At 43.1% G+C, this 16721-nt stretch overlaps 1 protein-coding gene across 1 annotated transcript; it reads left to right on the forward strand.

The window, feature by feature from the left end:
- The first annotated feature begins 10481 nt into the window (after nt 1-10481).
- On the forward strand, nt 10482-16381 carry LOC128688572 (zinc finger protein 271-like). The gene is made up of 2 exons (XM_070084731.1): nt 10482-10626; nt 13846-16381. The coding sequence occupies exon 2, from the start codon at nt 15247-15249 to the stop codon at nt 16279-16281; it is 1035 nt and encodes a 344-aa protein (XP_069940832.1). The 5' UTR covers nt 10482-10626; nt 13846-15246; the 3' UTR covers nt 16282-16381.
- The last annotated feature ends 340 nt before the right edge of the window (nt 16382-16721 follow it).

Raw genomic sequence — 16721 nt, forward strand, 5'->3', positions numbered from 1 at the left:
AGGACCCCAGAGGCAATAATCCTGTATACCATATTACCTGGAGTTTACCTGGAGAGAGTTTCGGGGGTCAACGCCCCCGCGGCCCGGTCTGTGACCAGGCCTCCTGGTGGATCAGGGCCTGATCAACCAGGCTGTTGCTGCTGGCTGCACGCAAACCAACGTACGAGCCACAGCCCGGCTGATCAGGAACTGACTTTAGGTGCTTGTCCAGTGCCAGCTTGAAGACTGCCAGGGGTAAATGAAGGAGTAAATGAAGATATTATTTATTATTTAAGTTACTTTGTCTGACTTTTTTGAGTTATTCTAGATTCTCTACATATGCTGCTATATATGATAATCTATGTAACTGTGAATACCTGAATAAATATAGTAACTTATATGTACAAAATTACGGCACAGTTATTGCCTTATTAATCTTAAGTTAGTCTTAAGTTTACCTGAAATGCTTTGTATATAAAGGGGCTGATGGGATGTACACCCAGTTATTATACTCCTTTGTAAATGTGTGTGCGTGTGTGTGTGGGTGTGCGTGCTTGTGTGTATGCATATATTTGTACGCTCGTGTGCACATGTCCGTGCGTGCGCCCTCGTGTGTGTATGTGTGCGCGCGCGCTAGTGTGGGTAAGTAAGTAAGTTTATTCCGGTATGCACAAATACAGTTACATAGAATTATCATACATAGCAGCATATGTGTATGATCCACTTAATATTTGTATTTATAACTCATTACAATTGTGACCAGGTGTGGACGTATCAGTGGTTCATTACTTTGTAATTTGTTCATGACTGTAACCATGTATAGGAGTGAAGCTGATTTATTACCTCTGTAACTTGCCATGATTGTGACCAGATCTACCTGGAGTTCATTACCTTTGTAACCAGTTCAGCTATCATAACTTTGGGGTCCAGTCCCTGGACCCATTATATACCTTTGTAATCTTTTGACTACCGCCCACAGGATGGGTATGTGGTGCATAATAAAGATATTAAACTAACTAAAACTGTGTGTGTGTGTGTGTGTGTATTGTGAGTGTGTGTGTGTGACTCAACAAACAATATTTGCACCAATAACTCATTACAGTTGTGACCGGGTGTGGAAGTGTGAATTGCTCAGTACTCTATAATTTGTTCATGATTGTGGCCATGTATAAACGTAAGTAACCATTCTTACAGGATTCATTACCTTTGTAACTTGTGAGTTCATTACCTTTGTAAATTGTGAGTTCATTACCTTTGTGAAAATTTGTCTGGGCTGCCTCCAAGTGAGTCGCCTACCCTGGCAAACTCTGTTGACACCGAGCTCTGAGATGGGTACCTCAGCCTCACAAGTGGCTTATAGGACAGATTTTTCACAAATGATTGGTATTGCAAGAAACTTTGCCTGCATGCACGTATAAAGGACTAACTTACTTGGTGTTGCAGCATATATCCTGATCTTCAACTTCCTAAGCCTAGCTTTAGCCCCTTTGGACTTCCCCTTAGGAACCACGTGCAACCGGGAGCATTAAATCCTGCAATATTCAATCGTTATTAGCGTCCTGCCTGCACCTCAGAAATTCCTATATCCAAGAGGGTATGTATCCCCTAGTATAACTATGCAGACTCAGACGCTAGCTTCAGACGACTCTGAGACGCTGGTACTTACTGGGCATACTCTCTCTGTAGCACGCCGAGCCCTCAGTTAACTCAACTCACAATCTCCTAAATCACTGGCCAGATCCTACGGAAAAAGGTGAATATCTCGTCTTACTGTATGGGCTGATGGAGGAGATCATCTACGGTACATCGAGGTGTCTCTACCAGATTTCCCCAGGTCTCAGATGTGAAGACACGTGGGGGCGCCGCCTGATGTTCACGGCACGTCTTGTCCAGTCGAAGTCTATCGTAAGAAGGACGCTATTCTGTCTTTGTGACCTGCGCCCCGCCATTCAAGCTAGGGCTGCCAGTTCTCCCTAGCTAACTTATCCTAATGTTTGCCTACATTACCGGCCTATTACTACCTATGTTAAGGTCTTAGGTCTACTCTATCATTATCTACAGATGCCTTAGTAAACCTAATATTAGTGTATTACCAGTAAACCTACCTACTCCTTCCCTGAAGAGTAAATCTATAAATTAAATAAGCTTACCAACCGCCAACCAGAGAATGCCTTGCTTGTTTGGGAGGGTTTAAGGGTCGCTCGGCTCAGACGACCAGACGCTCATGCTGGATCTGAGCTGTGGAACTATTTGGACCAAATAAATTTCCACATCCTCCCGCCGGCGAAGGTAGGCGCTAAGTCTAGATCAAGTCTGCCTCCCGCAGGCCCCCCCAGTGGGCCCTGGACTCGAGCGCCGTTCGACGGGTCGTCCGGCCGCTCAGCTCGCTCAACCTCTGGTCTGATTTCTCATGTCCCGGTCCCACCGTGTAGACCTCGAGAGGCAAAAGCCTGTTGATGGGTCTTATAGTCTCGACACCGTTCATTCTCACTTTCACCATTCTCAACCGCCCAGCCTTGTCTGGGTGGGTTGACACTACCAGGCCAAGAGGCCAGTATGCCCTCGGTGCCTCGGATTCTACCAGCACCAGGTCCCCTTCACTTAGCATCATCTTATTCGCCTCGGGGTCGGCACCATAGAAATGTTCTCGCAAGGTTGTCAAGTAATCCCTGCGCCACACCTGGTTCCATTTGTCCAGGATGTTCACCAGTCTGTTGTGACTCCTGTGCAGTTCTTCATTGATGGGGGGACCATCTGGCCCATAATAATCCAGCTCCTTGGAAGACTGACTCAAAATTGCGGGGAAGGGCTCAATCCTTCTTCCAAACAGCATGTGATTGGGGGTGAGAGCTTCTTGCTCGTCAATCCCATTTCGTACGTAGGTCAGAGGCCTGTTATTAACTCTTGCCTCTATCTCAACTAACACTGTCCTCAGTTCATCACAGCTCACCCTCCTGCCATGCAAGACCTTCCGAATGCACCCTTTGACTGTGCCCACCATGCGTTCATAGAATCCCCCTTGCCAGGGTGCCCTGGGAGCTATGAACCTCCACTCGCACTCTATTCTCTTCAGGTGTTCTCGTACTTCTCCGTTGTCCCCAAGATTCCTGAAAACTTTATCGGCCGCCCTAAAGCTTGTGCCATTGTCCGAGATAATCAATCGCGGGCACGAGAATCTGGCAGTAAACCTCCTGAACAACTTCACGAAAGTCTCTGTCGTCATATCTTCTGCCAACTCCAAATGCACCGCTCGAGTAGTGGCACAGGTAAACAGGCAGACATATACTTTCTGAGGGCCCTCCTTAACGTCTCCTGGGTTCTTCAATGTGATAGCCCCCGTATAGTCTATTCCTACAGTCTCAAAGGGCCTGTCACTATGTACCCGCTCCTGAGGCAGCGGTGGTGGACCTGGGTAGGGCAGGGTCCTCCCATCGTACCGCCGGCAGACCGTGCAACTCTTTAGCACCCTTTTGACGGCAGCTCGACCCTTCAGTACCCAGTAATTCTGACGTAGGCAGGTGAGGGTATCTCCAAACCCCCCATGTAAGGTCCTCTGATGGGCATCTTGTATCAATAGCTCTGTCGCCCATCCCTCCTTTCCCAGCAGCACGGGATGTTTGGCCCCATAGCTGAGCTCAGAGTTTTGTATTCTTCCCCTGCATCTTATTAGCCCCGCATGATCTAGGAACAATCCCAATGAGTGAACCAATTTGCTGTTCCCTGAGTCGTCATCGTTGGACACGCGTCCTGACGCCATAACCTGCTGCCGGGTCGCAAGTACTTCCAGCACTCCTGGAAACCTCCCCCTTTGGTACTGCCTTATCCAATATTCTCTGGGACCCACTAGAGACAACTGTCGACCCTGGCTTACCTTGTCATGCAGCTTCCTCACGAATCGAAATACCATTTCCGTGACTCCTATAAGTTTTCTCCACGAGGAGTAGCGCCTGGGGTCAAATAATTCAGTGTCGTGTTCCCCCGCGAAATGTACTATGCTGCTGATTGTCTCCACGAATTTCTGCTCCGGCCAGCAATCCCTTGCCGGTAACCAGTCTGGGCCTTTGAACCAAAGCTCGCTTTTACTCAACTTTCTGTGTGTCACCCCTCGGCTTATCAGGTCGGCTGGGTTTTGATCTGTAGGCATATACAGAATTGTTGATGTTGACTGTAGTTCCCGTATCTCCTTTACCCGATTCCTGACATAGGGGAGCTTAGACCTGTCATTCTGGACCCACTGTAAGGCCACCTCCGAGTCTGTCCATACATAGGTGTGTGTCACCCTCAGATTACTTAACACCTCCTCTACGTACTTACCCAGTCTTGCTCCCAGCAACATCGCCGTGAGCTCTAGCTTTGGGATCGAGCAATCCTTCAGGGGTGTCACCCGCGCACGACTGGTGACCAGATTGACTTGGTCCCCGGCCACCAAATACGCTACTGCCCCATAGGCCCTGGAGGAGGCATCACAAAAGACGTGCAAGTCATAATCCCGCCCGGTGCACCCGATGGACCTGGGGAATGTGAACTCGTGCAATTCCGCTAGGTCTTTGTTAACCAGATCCCACTCCTGGCAGACTGTTTCTGGCAGTGGGTCGTCCCAACCTAGGTTCAGCTCCCAGGTCTGTTGTACTAGCATCCTCCCTCGAATGGTGATGGGTGTCAACAAACCCAAAGGATCGAAGGCAGTCTGCACTTTGCTCAGCAAAGACCTCCTGGTCAGCTTCCCTTCCCCATCAGGCTTCCTCTTTAGCCTAAGTCTGTCTTCCTTGACTTCCCACTCTAGTCCCAACACCGATGTTACCTCAGGCACTGAGTAGCCAGTATAGTCATGTTCCACCATGCCCCGCAACGTTGGATTGTTTGTCACCCATTCTCTCAATGGCATGTTAGCTGAGAGCATCTCCTGATTAGACTCTCGGTAAATATCCATCAACAGCCTTTCATCTGAGGTGGTACCCTGCATGTTGTCTACATAAAATAGGGTCTTCAGTAATTCTTTAAGCGGGCTGTTACAGTTCACAAGGTGGTAGTCTATGGTAGCCTGTAATAGGAATGGTGAACTAGTGGCACCAAACAACACTGCCCTGAATCTATAGGTATCATACCCTTGCTTGGGCATCTCCCTGTTAGCCAGCCACAAGAACCTTGTGTAGTCCCTATCCTGTGGCTGCAACCCAATACGTAGGAAGGCTTTGCTAATGTCTGCCGCATAGGCGTACTGTTCCGTCCTGAATCTCAACAACACATCTGCTAATTTCTGCGTCAGGGAGGGCCCTGTGAGCAGACAGTCGTTCAACGATGGCTCTCGGGGACTCGCCTGCGAGCTGCAGTTGAAGACTACTCTGATGGGAGTGGTTACCGACTCCTTGGTGACTGCCATGTGTGGAAGATAATGGGTGTTTTCCCCAGGGCTGGCATTGGGCACTTTCTCGATGAACCCAAGGGCCAGCTGTTCCTTAATAATATCATCATATTTCCCCACCAGACCCTTCCTGGTCAGGCTGTTCACCAATGAATTCAACTGACCACGTGCCCTCTTGAAATTAGTGGGCAGCGTTGGGTGGCCCGGTTTCCATGGGAGTCGCACCCAATACCGCCCGTCCCTGAACTGCACATGGTTCAAGTAATCTCGATACGTCTCTTCGTGTTCGGGGGGCGGCTGGTCACCTTTAATCCCTACTACATCCAGGTCCCATAGTTTATGGACCGGCTCACTGTCGGATATGCCAACTTGCGCCTCTGACAGGCCTTCGTGCACACCAATCTGCATCACCAGTACAGCCTCAGTCGCTGTAATACCAGAGCCCTCCTTTCCCGGGGTCGCAGGGAAGTGAGCTGGTATTCTGCCTCCTACGATGTACCCCGCTGGAGTCCTGTACAGGCCCACACCTTCCTTGATAACCCTTCTCGTAGACACGAACTCGTCTAGGTAATCCCCTCCTACCAATATGCCTACATTACTAACATTGTCTGTAGCAATGTCTGGTTCTGCTAGCTTCACACCCAACTCCCTCAAACGTTTGACTGCTTCAGCCAGTCCCCTAGTGGTAATGATATTGGGCAGCCTCTTCACCATCAAGGCTGAAATTTCCCGTCGATGCCCGGCTAACCTGACCGTCACATTGACTACTGGATAAGACCTGCGTGGGACTTCCCCACCAAACCCTTCCACCTTCATGTCAACTTTACCAACTGTCTCCAGCTTCAACCTAGTGGCTAGACTCTCCGCTATGAAGGATCTCTGTGCCCCACTGTCGAAGAACAAACGGGTTGTTTCAGACTTCTTCCCGTTCGCGACCACCGCCATTATGGTGGGCAAGGCCACCGAGCCTTGAAACTGCTCACCAGAACAAATTCTCGGTGCCGTACTCACCACACTCATCGTTACTTCTGACTTGTTCTTGCTCTCCGCCCTTTCTTGCGGTTTGCTCTCCTTAACTTGTGCTAATCCGGCATCATTAGGACACAGTGCACTGTGGTGCTTTCCCTTCCGGCAGCCCCGACACTCCCTGAGCATGGTGTTACAGTCCCTGGCAAAATGTTCTCCACAACACTTGAAACAAAGTCTCAACTCTCTTAGCCGTTGAACCCTTTGGTTATAGGTGGTGAAGCTTGAACACCCTGAACTAGCGTGTTCTTCATCACAAAACACGCACCGTCTCATACTGGCCGCTTTAGTGGCTTCTCCCTTGGCCCTGTGGGTGGAGGGTTCGCCCTGGGCATAATACGTGCCTACTTTAGTGGGAGGTGGTTTAGGTCTATCTCTCGAATGTCTGGGGAAGTCGACCGACTTCTCCTTGGTAGGTAATTTCTCCCCCTGACCTATGCTCAGGTGAGATATGAGATCCCCTAACCCTTCAACAATTTGGTCTATCGTGAACCTATTCGTCCGATGTTTTAAGTGTAACTCATGCACTGTCGTGCTAGCCAGTTTCCTCTGAATCACCTGGCTAAGGATCCATTTTGAATCGTTCTCATCATGCAAATCTCTGAAACTATTGGACAAGCTCATAACCTCAATACGGAACTTCTCTAGACTTTGACGGTCATGTCGGCAAGCCTCTAGATCCAACAACCGATAAAGTATAGCTACCTTTATCTCCTCAGTGTTGCCAAACATGTCTTCTAATTGGTCTTTGGCATGTTGGTAATTAGCGTCAGTAATCGGGTAGTGCCGGACCAGATCTAAGGCTTTACCCTTGAGTTGCGACCGCAAATACTGCAACTTGACGGCATCTGACAAATCATTTCTGTCATCTATCTGGGCTCTAAACTGATCCCAGAAACCAATGTACTCTGTTAAGGTTCCGTCAAACGTTGGTAAATTCAGCTGGGGCAACTTGGGCAACATATTGACAGGTGTATGGTTGTTTGGGGTACCTGCGGTGTTCAACACCATCCTTGGAATACTAGCCTTTAATGTACTTAACTTATCTTTGTACATATTCATCTCCTGATGACAATCTACATCATCCTTAGTGAATTCGTCCATAGCCTGCTGAAGACTTCCCTGGGATTCCTCATCCTCAATAGCCTGTAGCTCATATGCTGTGAATGCTTGTTCATAGGCTTCCCACTTTTCCCCCAAACTCTTCAAGCAGTTCTGCAAATCATCGCAGTCTACATTACTGCGTTGGCAAGTAGCCTTGCACCTGTTACGCGTTCTGTTCAGATGCCCTTTGTATGCTGCTACTGATCGTTTTAATTTTGTTAGCACTGAACCAGACTCTCCTGAACCCCCATCTGCCATTGTCGAAGTTTAATGAGGAGTGTGACACTAATTGTACTTTACCCAGTCCACCCCACAGCACGTCACGGTGTTAGGTAAGAATGAACGAGTCTTAAGGCTTCTCAACAAGCTTAACAATTCCCTTTGATATATTGACTCTACTATGAATCAAAAATGTACACTGTTAGCTCTCAAATCCCAATCAAAATGTGTATCGATGTGAAAGCTTAACCTAGCACTTAACTGTACAATGCCAGCAAATAATTACAGGACTTAACCTAGTCTCAGGTATAATTCACAAATCCCACATTAACATGAATCAAAGACAATGAAAATCACACACTAATAGGGCAGTATACAAATTAAAATCACTTGGTTAACACAAGCAAATTCAACAATTCAACTTGTGAAACAGTAAATAAATAATGTATGTAAACAGCTTGGCCTAACTATGCCCAGCTTACTCTGTTTAGCGTGGATGGTTGGATAAGGTAAATCCTAACCTAGCTAGTGTGCTATAACTTAAACCTGGCTTTATAACTCCCTGTAAATAATAACTAGGTTAAATCTGTCCTAGCTACTATAACCTTTTGTAAATATTGCACAAGCCTAGCCTAACTGTGGCTACCTTGCAAATCCACTGTAAGTAATTAACACACAAGTCTCCTACTCTGGATTACTTGTAATCACTGTAAATAATTAAATTCACAAGCTTCTCTAGCCTACCTGGCCTGCCTGTAAATTACTGCAAATAACAACTTCTGTGTATAGTCAGCTTGGCCTAGCCTCTGAGTAACTTTGACCTAGGTGTGCTAACTTAAACCTAACTTTTTTAAACTGGTTCCTAACTGTGGCCTAGCTATGATAGCTTAACCTGTGGCCTAGCTATGATAGCTTAACCTAACTCTGTAAAACTGGTTCCTAACTGTGGCCTAGCTATGATAGCTTAACCTAGCTATTCCACATCCGGTTTTCGAAGGACCACTTTTGTGAAAATTTGTCTGGGCTGCCTCCAAGTGAGTCGCCTACCCTGGCAAACTCTGTTGACACCGAGCTCTGAGATGGGTACCTCAGCCTCACAAGTGGCTTATAGGACAGATTTTTCACAAATGATTGGTATTGCAAGAAACTTTGCCTGCATGCACGTATAAAGGACTAACTTACTTGGTGTTGCAGCATATATCCTGATCTTCAACTTCCTAAGCCTAGCTTTAGCCCCTTTGGACTTCCCCTTAGGAACCACGTGCAACCGGGAGCATTAAATCCTGCAATATTCAATCGTTATTAGCGTCCTGCCTGCACCTCAGAAATTCCTATATCCAAGAGGGTATGTATCCCCTAGTATAACTATGCAGACTCAGACGCTAGCTTCAGACGACTCTGAGACGCTGGTACTTACTGGGCATACTCTCTCTGTAGCACGCCGAGCCCTCAGTTAACTCAACTCACAATCTCCTAAATCACTGGCCAGATCCTACGGAAAAAGGTGAATATCTCGTCTTACTGTATGGGCTGATGGAGGAGATCATCTACGGTACATCGAGGTGTCTCTACCAGATTTCCCCAGGTCTCAGATGTGAAGACACGTGGGGGCGCCGCCTGATGTTCACGGCACGTATTGTCCAGTCGAAGTCTATCGTAAGAAGGACGCTATTCTGTCTTTGTGACCTGCGCCCCGCCATTCAAGCTAGGGCTGCCAGTTCTCCCTAGCTAACTTATCCTAATGTTTGCCTACATTACCGGCCTATTACTACCTATGTTAAGGTCTTAGGTCTACTCTATCATTATCTACAGATGCCTTAGTAAACCTAATATTAGTGTATTACCAGTAAACCTACCTACTCCTTCCCTGAAGAGTAAATCTATAAATTAAATAAGCTTACCAACCGCCAACCAGAGAATGCCTTGCTTGTTTGGGAGGGTTTAAGGGTCGCTCGGCTCAGACGACCAGACGCTCATGCTGGATCTGAGCTGTGGAACTATTTGGACCAAATAAATTTCCACAACCTTTGTAACTTGTGAGTTCATTACCTTTGTAAATTGTGAGTTCATTACCTTTGTAAATTGTGAGTTCATTACCTCTGTAACTTGCTCAGCTATCAAAACTTTGGAGTCCAGTCCCTGGACAAATTATGTTCCTCTGTAATCTTTTGACTACCTCCCACAGGATGGGTATAGGGTGTATAATAAACATATTAAACTAACTAACTTTGTAAATGCATGTATCATGCTGAAATAAATTATTATTATTATTATTATTATTATAGGTGGCCCGGTGGCCTGGTGGCTAAAGCTCCCGCTTCACACACGGAGGGCCCGGGTTCGATTCCCGGCGGGTGGAAACATTTCGACACGTTTCCTTACACCTGTTGTCCTGTTCACCTAGCAGCAAATAGGTACCTGGGTGTTAGTCGACTGGTGTGGGTCGCATCCTGGGGGACAAGATTAAGGACCCCAATGGAAATAAGTTAGACAGTCCTCGATGACGCACTGACTTTCTTGGGTTATCCTGGGTGGCTAATCCTCCGGGGTTAAAAATCCGAACGAAATCTTATCTTATCTTATCTTATTATTATTATTATCATTACTGATCCTGGCCCTTCAAGGGAGGCTCCTTGACGCTGGCGAGGGGCTCTTGATCTAGGGAATTGGATCTGTGCTCCAGCTCCCTGAACCGAGCCTGAATACCTTCTATCCCCCCCCTACATGCGCTGTATAATCCTACGGGTTTAGCGCTCCCCCATGATTATAACAATAATACTGGGTACAGACGACCCTCGGGCCGGCGTCTCCCTTACACCCAACACTCACAATAACAACAACAACAGCTGGAAAGGAAAAAAATCTCCATGACCCTGAATTATATCTTAATTTTACGTAGTTTCTCGTAATTCAACGACGTTAGATTTGTACTTGAGGCAAGTACAAATAAAGATATTAATGCTGTTTTTTTGAGGGTATTGTATTGTTATCAAATTGCTTCAGAAAAGTAGAAACAGGTGAATTTTTGTGGCTCCTACCGTTATCTGTTAGTACCTGTTGGTATTGGTTAATATCTGTTACTATATTTGTTTTTATCCGTTAATATCAGTCCTTGTTCACCTAGCAGTAAGTAGGTACCTAGGTGTTAGTCGCCATAAACCTGCTGTCCCTGTTCACATAACAGTAAGTAGGTACCTGGGTGTTAGTTGCCATACATCTGTTATCCCTGTTCACCTAACAGTAAATAGGTACCTGGGTGTTAGTCACCATAAACCTGCTGTCCCCGTCCACCTAACAGTAAGTAGGTACCTGGGTGTTAGTCACCATAAACCTGCAGTCCCTGTTCACCTAACAGTAAGTAGGTACCTGGGTGTTAGTCGCCATACACCTGTTGTCCCTGTTCACCTAGCAGTGTTAGGTGACTGGTGTAGGGCTGCATCCTGGGAAAGAGTATTTAAAGACTCCAATGGACCAACAGTCCTCGGTGATGTACTGACTTTATTGGGTTACAAATCCCCGAGTTTAATATCAAACCAAAGTTTCTTCTATGGAAAATTTTATATTGGTTTGTGATCAAACCATACCCCCGGCCGGGATTGAACCCGCGGTCATAGAGTCTCAAAACTCCAGCCCGTCGCATTAGCCACTAGACCAGCTAGCCACAATAAGATTCATCCAACTAGCTGGTCTAGTGGCTAACGCGACGGGCTGGAGTTTTGAGACTCTATGACCACGGGTTCAATCCCGGCCGGGGGTATGGTTTGTTTGCAATCGTGTCATTACGATTTCTTGAGTCAGATTAGTTTGTGATAATTTACACAGTGAGTGTAATCGCCTTCTTTATATTGATATCGGACATGTATTAACTTTGTGATAATACATTCAACATTGCGGTGGGTTCATACATTCACTCTTAGTCTTCTAGTATTCTCTGGATAAATCTTATTAACAAGAGGTCGTTGCCATGGTATAGTTTACTCTCATCAGTCATTTACTATTACGTGATTCTGTGGGCATATTTATAACCTTATATTATTATAAAGTGACTGTTTTTTTAACCATAATATTAGCAGTAGATGGGGATTATAATGAGGTGCAGTGTTAGTGAAAGTATTATACAGAAGGCTGAGGAGGGGGTTGAGGTGGTTTGGACATTTTTGAGAAGTTGTTGAAAAGTAGGATGACTTGGAGGGTGTATAAACCTGTAGGGGAGGGAAGGTGGGGTGGGGTTAGGTTAATGTTTTACTTCACTCAGACTGGTATGTCAAGGCTTGCAAGGTTAGGTAGTATTATTTCCTTCCTGTACTGGCTACCACATGCATGGTAATTATTTGTTTTACAAATAAAGTGACCCAGAAACTTTTTATTTATTTATTTATTTATTTAGTAATTTTAGCATACATACAGAGGTACAAAAAAATACAGGTAAGAGCAGCATGCCAAAGCCACTTATATGCATAGCATTACGGGCTGGCTTAAAATTAACTTAAGATTAAGTAAGCAATGATGTAATCAGTGATAAAACATTATTGTAAACAGATAACAATAAAGCACAAATGAGTATTACAAGGACAGGTCATATGGTTGCATGCATTGTTGTACATTCAGTAGAATGGAGTATTCTGTTAGGTAGTGTATTTAAAAAAATAACAAAGTTAGATTGGGTCCTAGGTTTAACATTTGTGTGATATAATTGTGAGTAACATTTAGGATATACAATTTATAAGGTTCAGTTATTCAGTATTTATTTGGTTTTGAGTGAGTAAGTGATCTTTGAGAAGAGACTTGAATTTATAAACAGGTAGTGTTTCTTTTATATTTACAGGTAATGAATTCCAGATTTTAGGGCCTTTTATGTGCATTGAGTTTTTGCATAGCATGAGATGGACACGAGGAACATCAAAGAGTGATCTGTGCCTTGTGTTATGGTCATGTGTTCTGTTGAGGTTGCCAAGGAGATGTTTGAGGGGAGGGTTAATATCAGAGTTAAGTGTTCTATGTATGTAATAGGTGCAGTAATAAGTATGGATGTTTTGTATGGTGAGTAGGTTGAGTGTTTTGAATATTGGTGGAGTGTGCTGCCTGTAGTGAGAATTTGTTATCATTCTAACTGCAGCCTTTTGTTGGGTAATTAGTGGTCTGAGATGGTTAATTGTTGTTGAGCCCCATGCACAAATTCCATAGGTGAGATAGGGGTAAATAAGAGAGTGATAAAGGGCCAGGAGGGCTGACTGTGGAACATAGTACCGTATCTTCAATAGTATGCCTACAGTCTTGGAAATTTTCTTAGAAATTTGTTGTATATGTGTATGAAATTTGAGTCTATTATCAAGGTGGATTCCTAAGATTTTTCCCTCTGTTAGCTTTGTGATAGGTGATCTGTTTATCGTTATGTTAAGAGGTACATCTGTAGCTCTGTTTCCAAACTGAATGAGTAGGTTTTGTCAGTGTTTAGTGTAAGTTTGTTAGTCCTCATCCAGGTAGATATTTTCTGTAATTCGGTGTTTACAGTATTGGCTAAACCTACCATTTAATGGACTTTGGAAATATAGAAAATCAGTTGGGTCAGTAGATCTGTAAACAGTGGACAAAGTCCTTTGATTATAGATTGTTCATTATTGTTACAGTCACAGCAAACTTAATTTTTTCTCTATTCACAACAATTGCCATTAGTGACTGCCCACTCCCCCTAAATTTCACTAGGCTGCTACAGCTTTATCAACCCTCTCATGCACCACCCGGTTACTTCCTGACAAGTGTTTTCTTCATACACAAAAAAGAAAATATTTAAATAAACTTCTCCAGAACTAATCAGTAGTTTTTCTAGTTAAGAAAGCCTCTATATATTCCCTGTTCACTCATTATTCTGAATTAAAAATAATTACCTATTTCTTACTTCACCTATTATTAACTTTGGCTATTACCTACCTAGGCAGTGTGTAAAAGAGTGAAGGTATTTCTTCAGATGGTGTATGACTGAGTACCCAGCTTATATACATTATGCCATCCTCTACCTTCCTTTTTGTTTATGCCTTCCTTTCTGCCTGCCTTCCTACATGTATCACATTAAAAAATTCAAAATAGCTCAGAGATGTTTTATATTAGTTGGAATAAAGCTCGGTTTAATTCTCATTCTTTCCTTTTCTCTTTTGCAGCTCATCCATTCAAGAGAAAAATTATGTTATTTGTGCTGATGCCCAGCTCTTTAAAGCTCATGTAAGTGGCAGAATTACTGCAATATAGTATCAACAGTGAGTGTCAGGAAATACAGTGTTGCAGTATTTTTAAAGTGTCTACAAGATTTCCCCATCATTCATACTGCTGCAGTCTCATCAGTATTATCGCCACCAGGCCCGGTGGCCTGGTGGCTAAAGCTCCCGCTTCACACACGGAGGGCCCGGGTTCGATTCCCGGCGGGTGGAAACATTTCGACACGTTTCCTTACACCTGTTGTCCTGTTCACCTAGCAGCAAATAGGTACCTGGGTGTTAGCCGACTGGTGTGGGTCACATCCTGGGGGACAAGATTAAGGACCCCAATGGAAATAAGTTAGACAGTCCTCGATGACGCACTGACTTTCTTGGGTTATCCTGGGTGGCTAATCCTCCGGGGTTAAAAATCCGAATGAAATCTTATCTTATCTTATCTTGCATTAAGAGTTTATTCATGCAAGGTTCTACAAATGTGTATCACCATGTGCTGCACTAAATAATTCCCATACTCATGTATTTTAAGGAATATGTAATGAATAAGTTTCTTAATAATATTTTATTGTAATATAAATTTTGTTAACCTGTATTGATATATTGGGATACTTGAGTACTTATGTAATCAGTCATAAATATTTCTTATGTACATTTGTTCTGACAGCAAGATATATAACTCTAGAACTTTTTTTTAATAAAAGATTAGTTAATAAGTATAAAACAATAAGTACACAAAAATAAGAAATGTCACTATGAATGCCATGTATGCTTTCTGTTTTCTGGAATTAGATTCGTAGGATTCTTATTGACTGTATTACCTTTCTACATTACATAATTATTTCTTCAGGCTTCATTTACATCTCATTCTTAATAAAAGGCAGGTTTTTTCTGGAATACATTATTACCCAGTACCCTTATTGGCTTGTAATGTGTGTTTGTGAAGCTCTTTTGAAAATACTAGTTTTCAATGAATACAATGATTGGTCTAGCGGTAAACATATGAAACTTTCATGAAATATTGACTGATTACCTTAGCATACTAGTATTTACATTACTTTTAACATCAGTAAATCCAAACCCTCGTTTTAATATTTACGTAAATTATAACAGTAATAAATGTGACAAAAATTTTTCCATGAATAATTTATAGACATGTCATCTGAATAGCATATCCAATATATATCTATAACCTGTGTTGACAGGTAAAATACATGTATTTTTAAATCATATACTAATGTGCATGATATAAGCACATAGAAGCAATAATTTCACTACACAGTATTTTCGTCTGGATTTGCTCCTACATACAGCATTAAGTATAGCCAAAAGACTTTACATAAATCATATAAAATGCATCATTTAGGAGATAATGCGAATGAAAAACCACATCAGTGTCCAGTATGTCTAAAAGATTTTTCACACAAAGCTCATCTAATATGTCACATGAGATTTCATACAGGAGAGAAACCATTTCAGTGTTCAATATGTTTCAAAGATTTTTCACAAAAGTCATATCTTATTGAACACACAAAAAGTCATACAGGAGAAAAGCCATATCAGTGTTCTGCATGTCTAAAGTACTTTACACATAAAGCACAACTAAAAATTCACAAGAGGGTTCATACAGGAGAGAAACCTTATCAGTGCTCAGTGTGTTTCAAAGATTTTACACAAAAATCACATCAGATAATTCATATGAAAGTTCATACAATAGAGAGGCCATATCAGTGTACAATGTGTCTAAAGAGCTTTAAACATAAATCAACTCTAACTCTTCACACAAGATCTCATACAGGGGAGAGACCATATAGGTGTTTTGAATGTCTAAAGGACTTTACGCAGAAATCAAAACTAACGGTTCATATGAGAATTCATACGGAAGACAAACCATTTCAGTGTTCAGCGTGTCTAAAGACCTTTAAGCAAAAACATAATCTATTACTTCACATGAAAATTCATACACAAGAGAAGCCATTTCCTTGCTCAACATGTTTAAAAGAGTTTTCACGAAAAGCGCATTTACTAGAGCACATGAGAACGCATACAGGTGAAAAACCCTATCAGTGTTCAGTGTGTCAGAAAAGATTTTCACACAATGCAAACCTTATTCATCACATGAGAGTTCATACAGGGGAAAAACCATTTAAATGTTCAGTGTGTCTGAGAAACTTTTCTCAAAAAGCAGATCTAATAAAACACCTGACAATTCATACAGGAGAGAAGGTATACCAGTGTTCTGAATGTCTCAAAAACTTTTCACGTAAAGCTCATCTTGAAAGTCACATGAGAGTTCATACAGGTGAGAAACCATATCAATGTTCAGAGTGTCTTAAAGGCTTTTCACATAAAACAAATCTAATAACTCATTTAAGAGTTCATATTTGAGTCTAACTATAAAATGTTCAGTTTCCCAAAGATTTCTTAATAAAACTGTCCGATATAAAATGTCAGAATTTGTAGCAATGAATATATACTCTCAAGTTAACAGCGCCCCTTAATTTTTCCTCATTTGCTTTTAAAGATCTTCAAGCAATTTAGATTGGGTGCAACTTAGTCCATTCTTGAAAATAATCTTAACCCCCACAGTACATTATGGGAAGCACATATCCAATTCTGCATATGGTGCCATAGCAAGAAACATAATTTAAACGAAAGTCTAATAAAGTGATAGTAATGACAGTGTGATTTCACAAAAATAAGGAATCTACAGTATTAAAATACAAAGCATTTAATGCAAGATCTGCTGTCTCCTTAACCTCATGCATGCCTAAGCACATTTCTCCAGAGGAGAAGGAATTTACATCATTATATGACAGTGATTGCAA

This window comes from Cherax quadricarinatus, chromosome 13 (genome assembly GCF_038502225.1).
Source record: "Cherax quadricarinatus isolate ZL_2023a chromosome 13, ASM3850222v1, whole genome shotgun sequence".
NCBI lineage: Eukaryota > Metazoa > Arthropoda > Malacostraca > Decapoda > Parastacidae > Cherax > Cherax quadricarinatus.

What these genes read in the sequence shown, in the direction of transcription:
- LOC128688572 (XM_070084731.1), top strand. Translation starts at nt 15,247, where the DNA reads ATGCATCATTTAGGAGATAATGCGAATGAAAAACCACATCAGTGTCCA.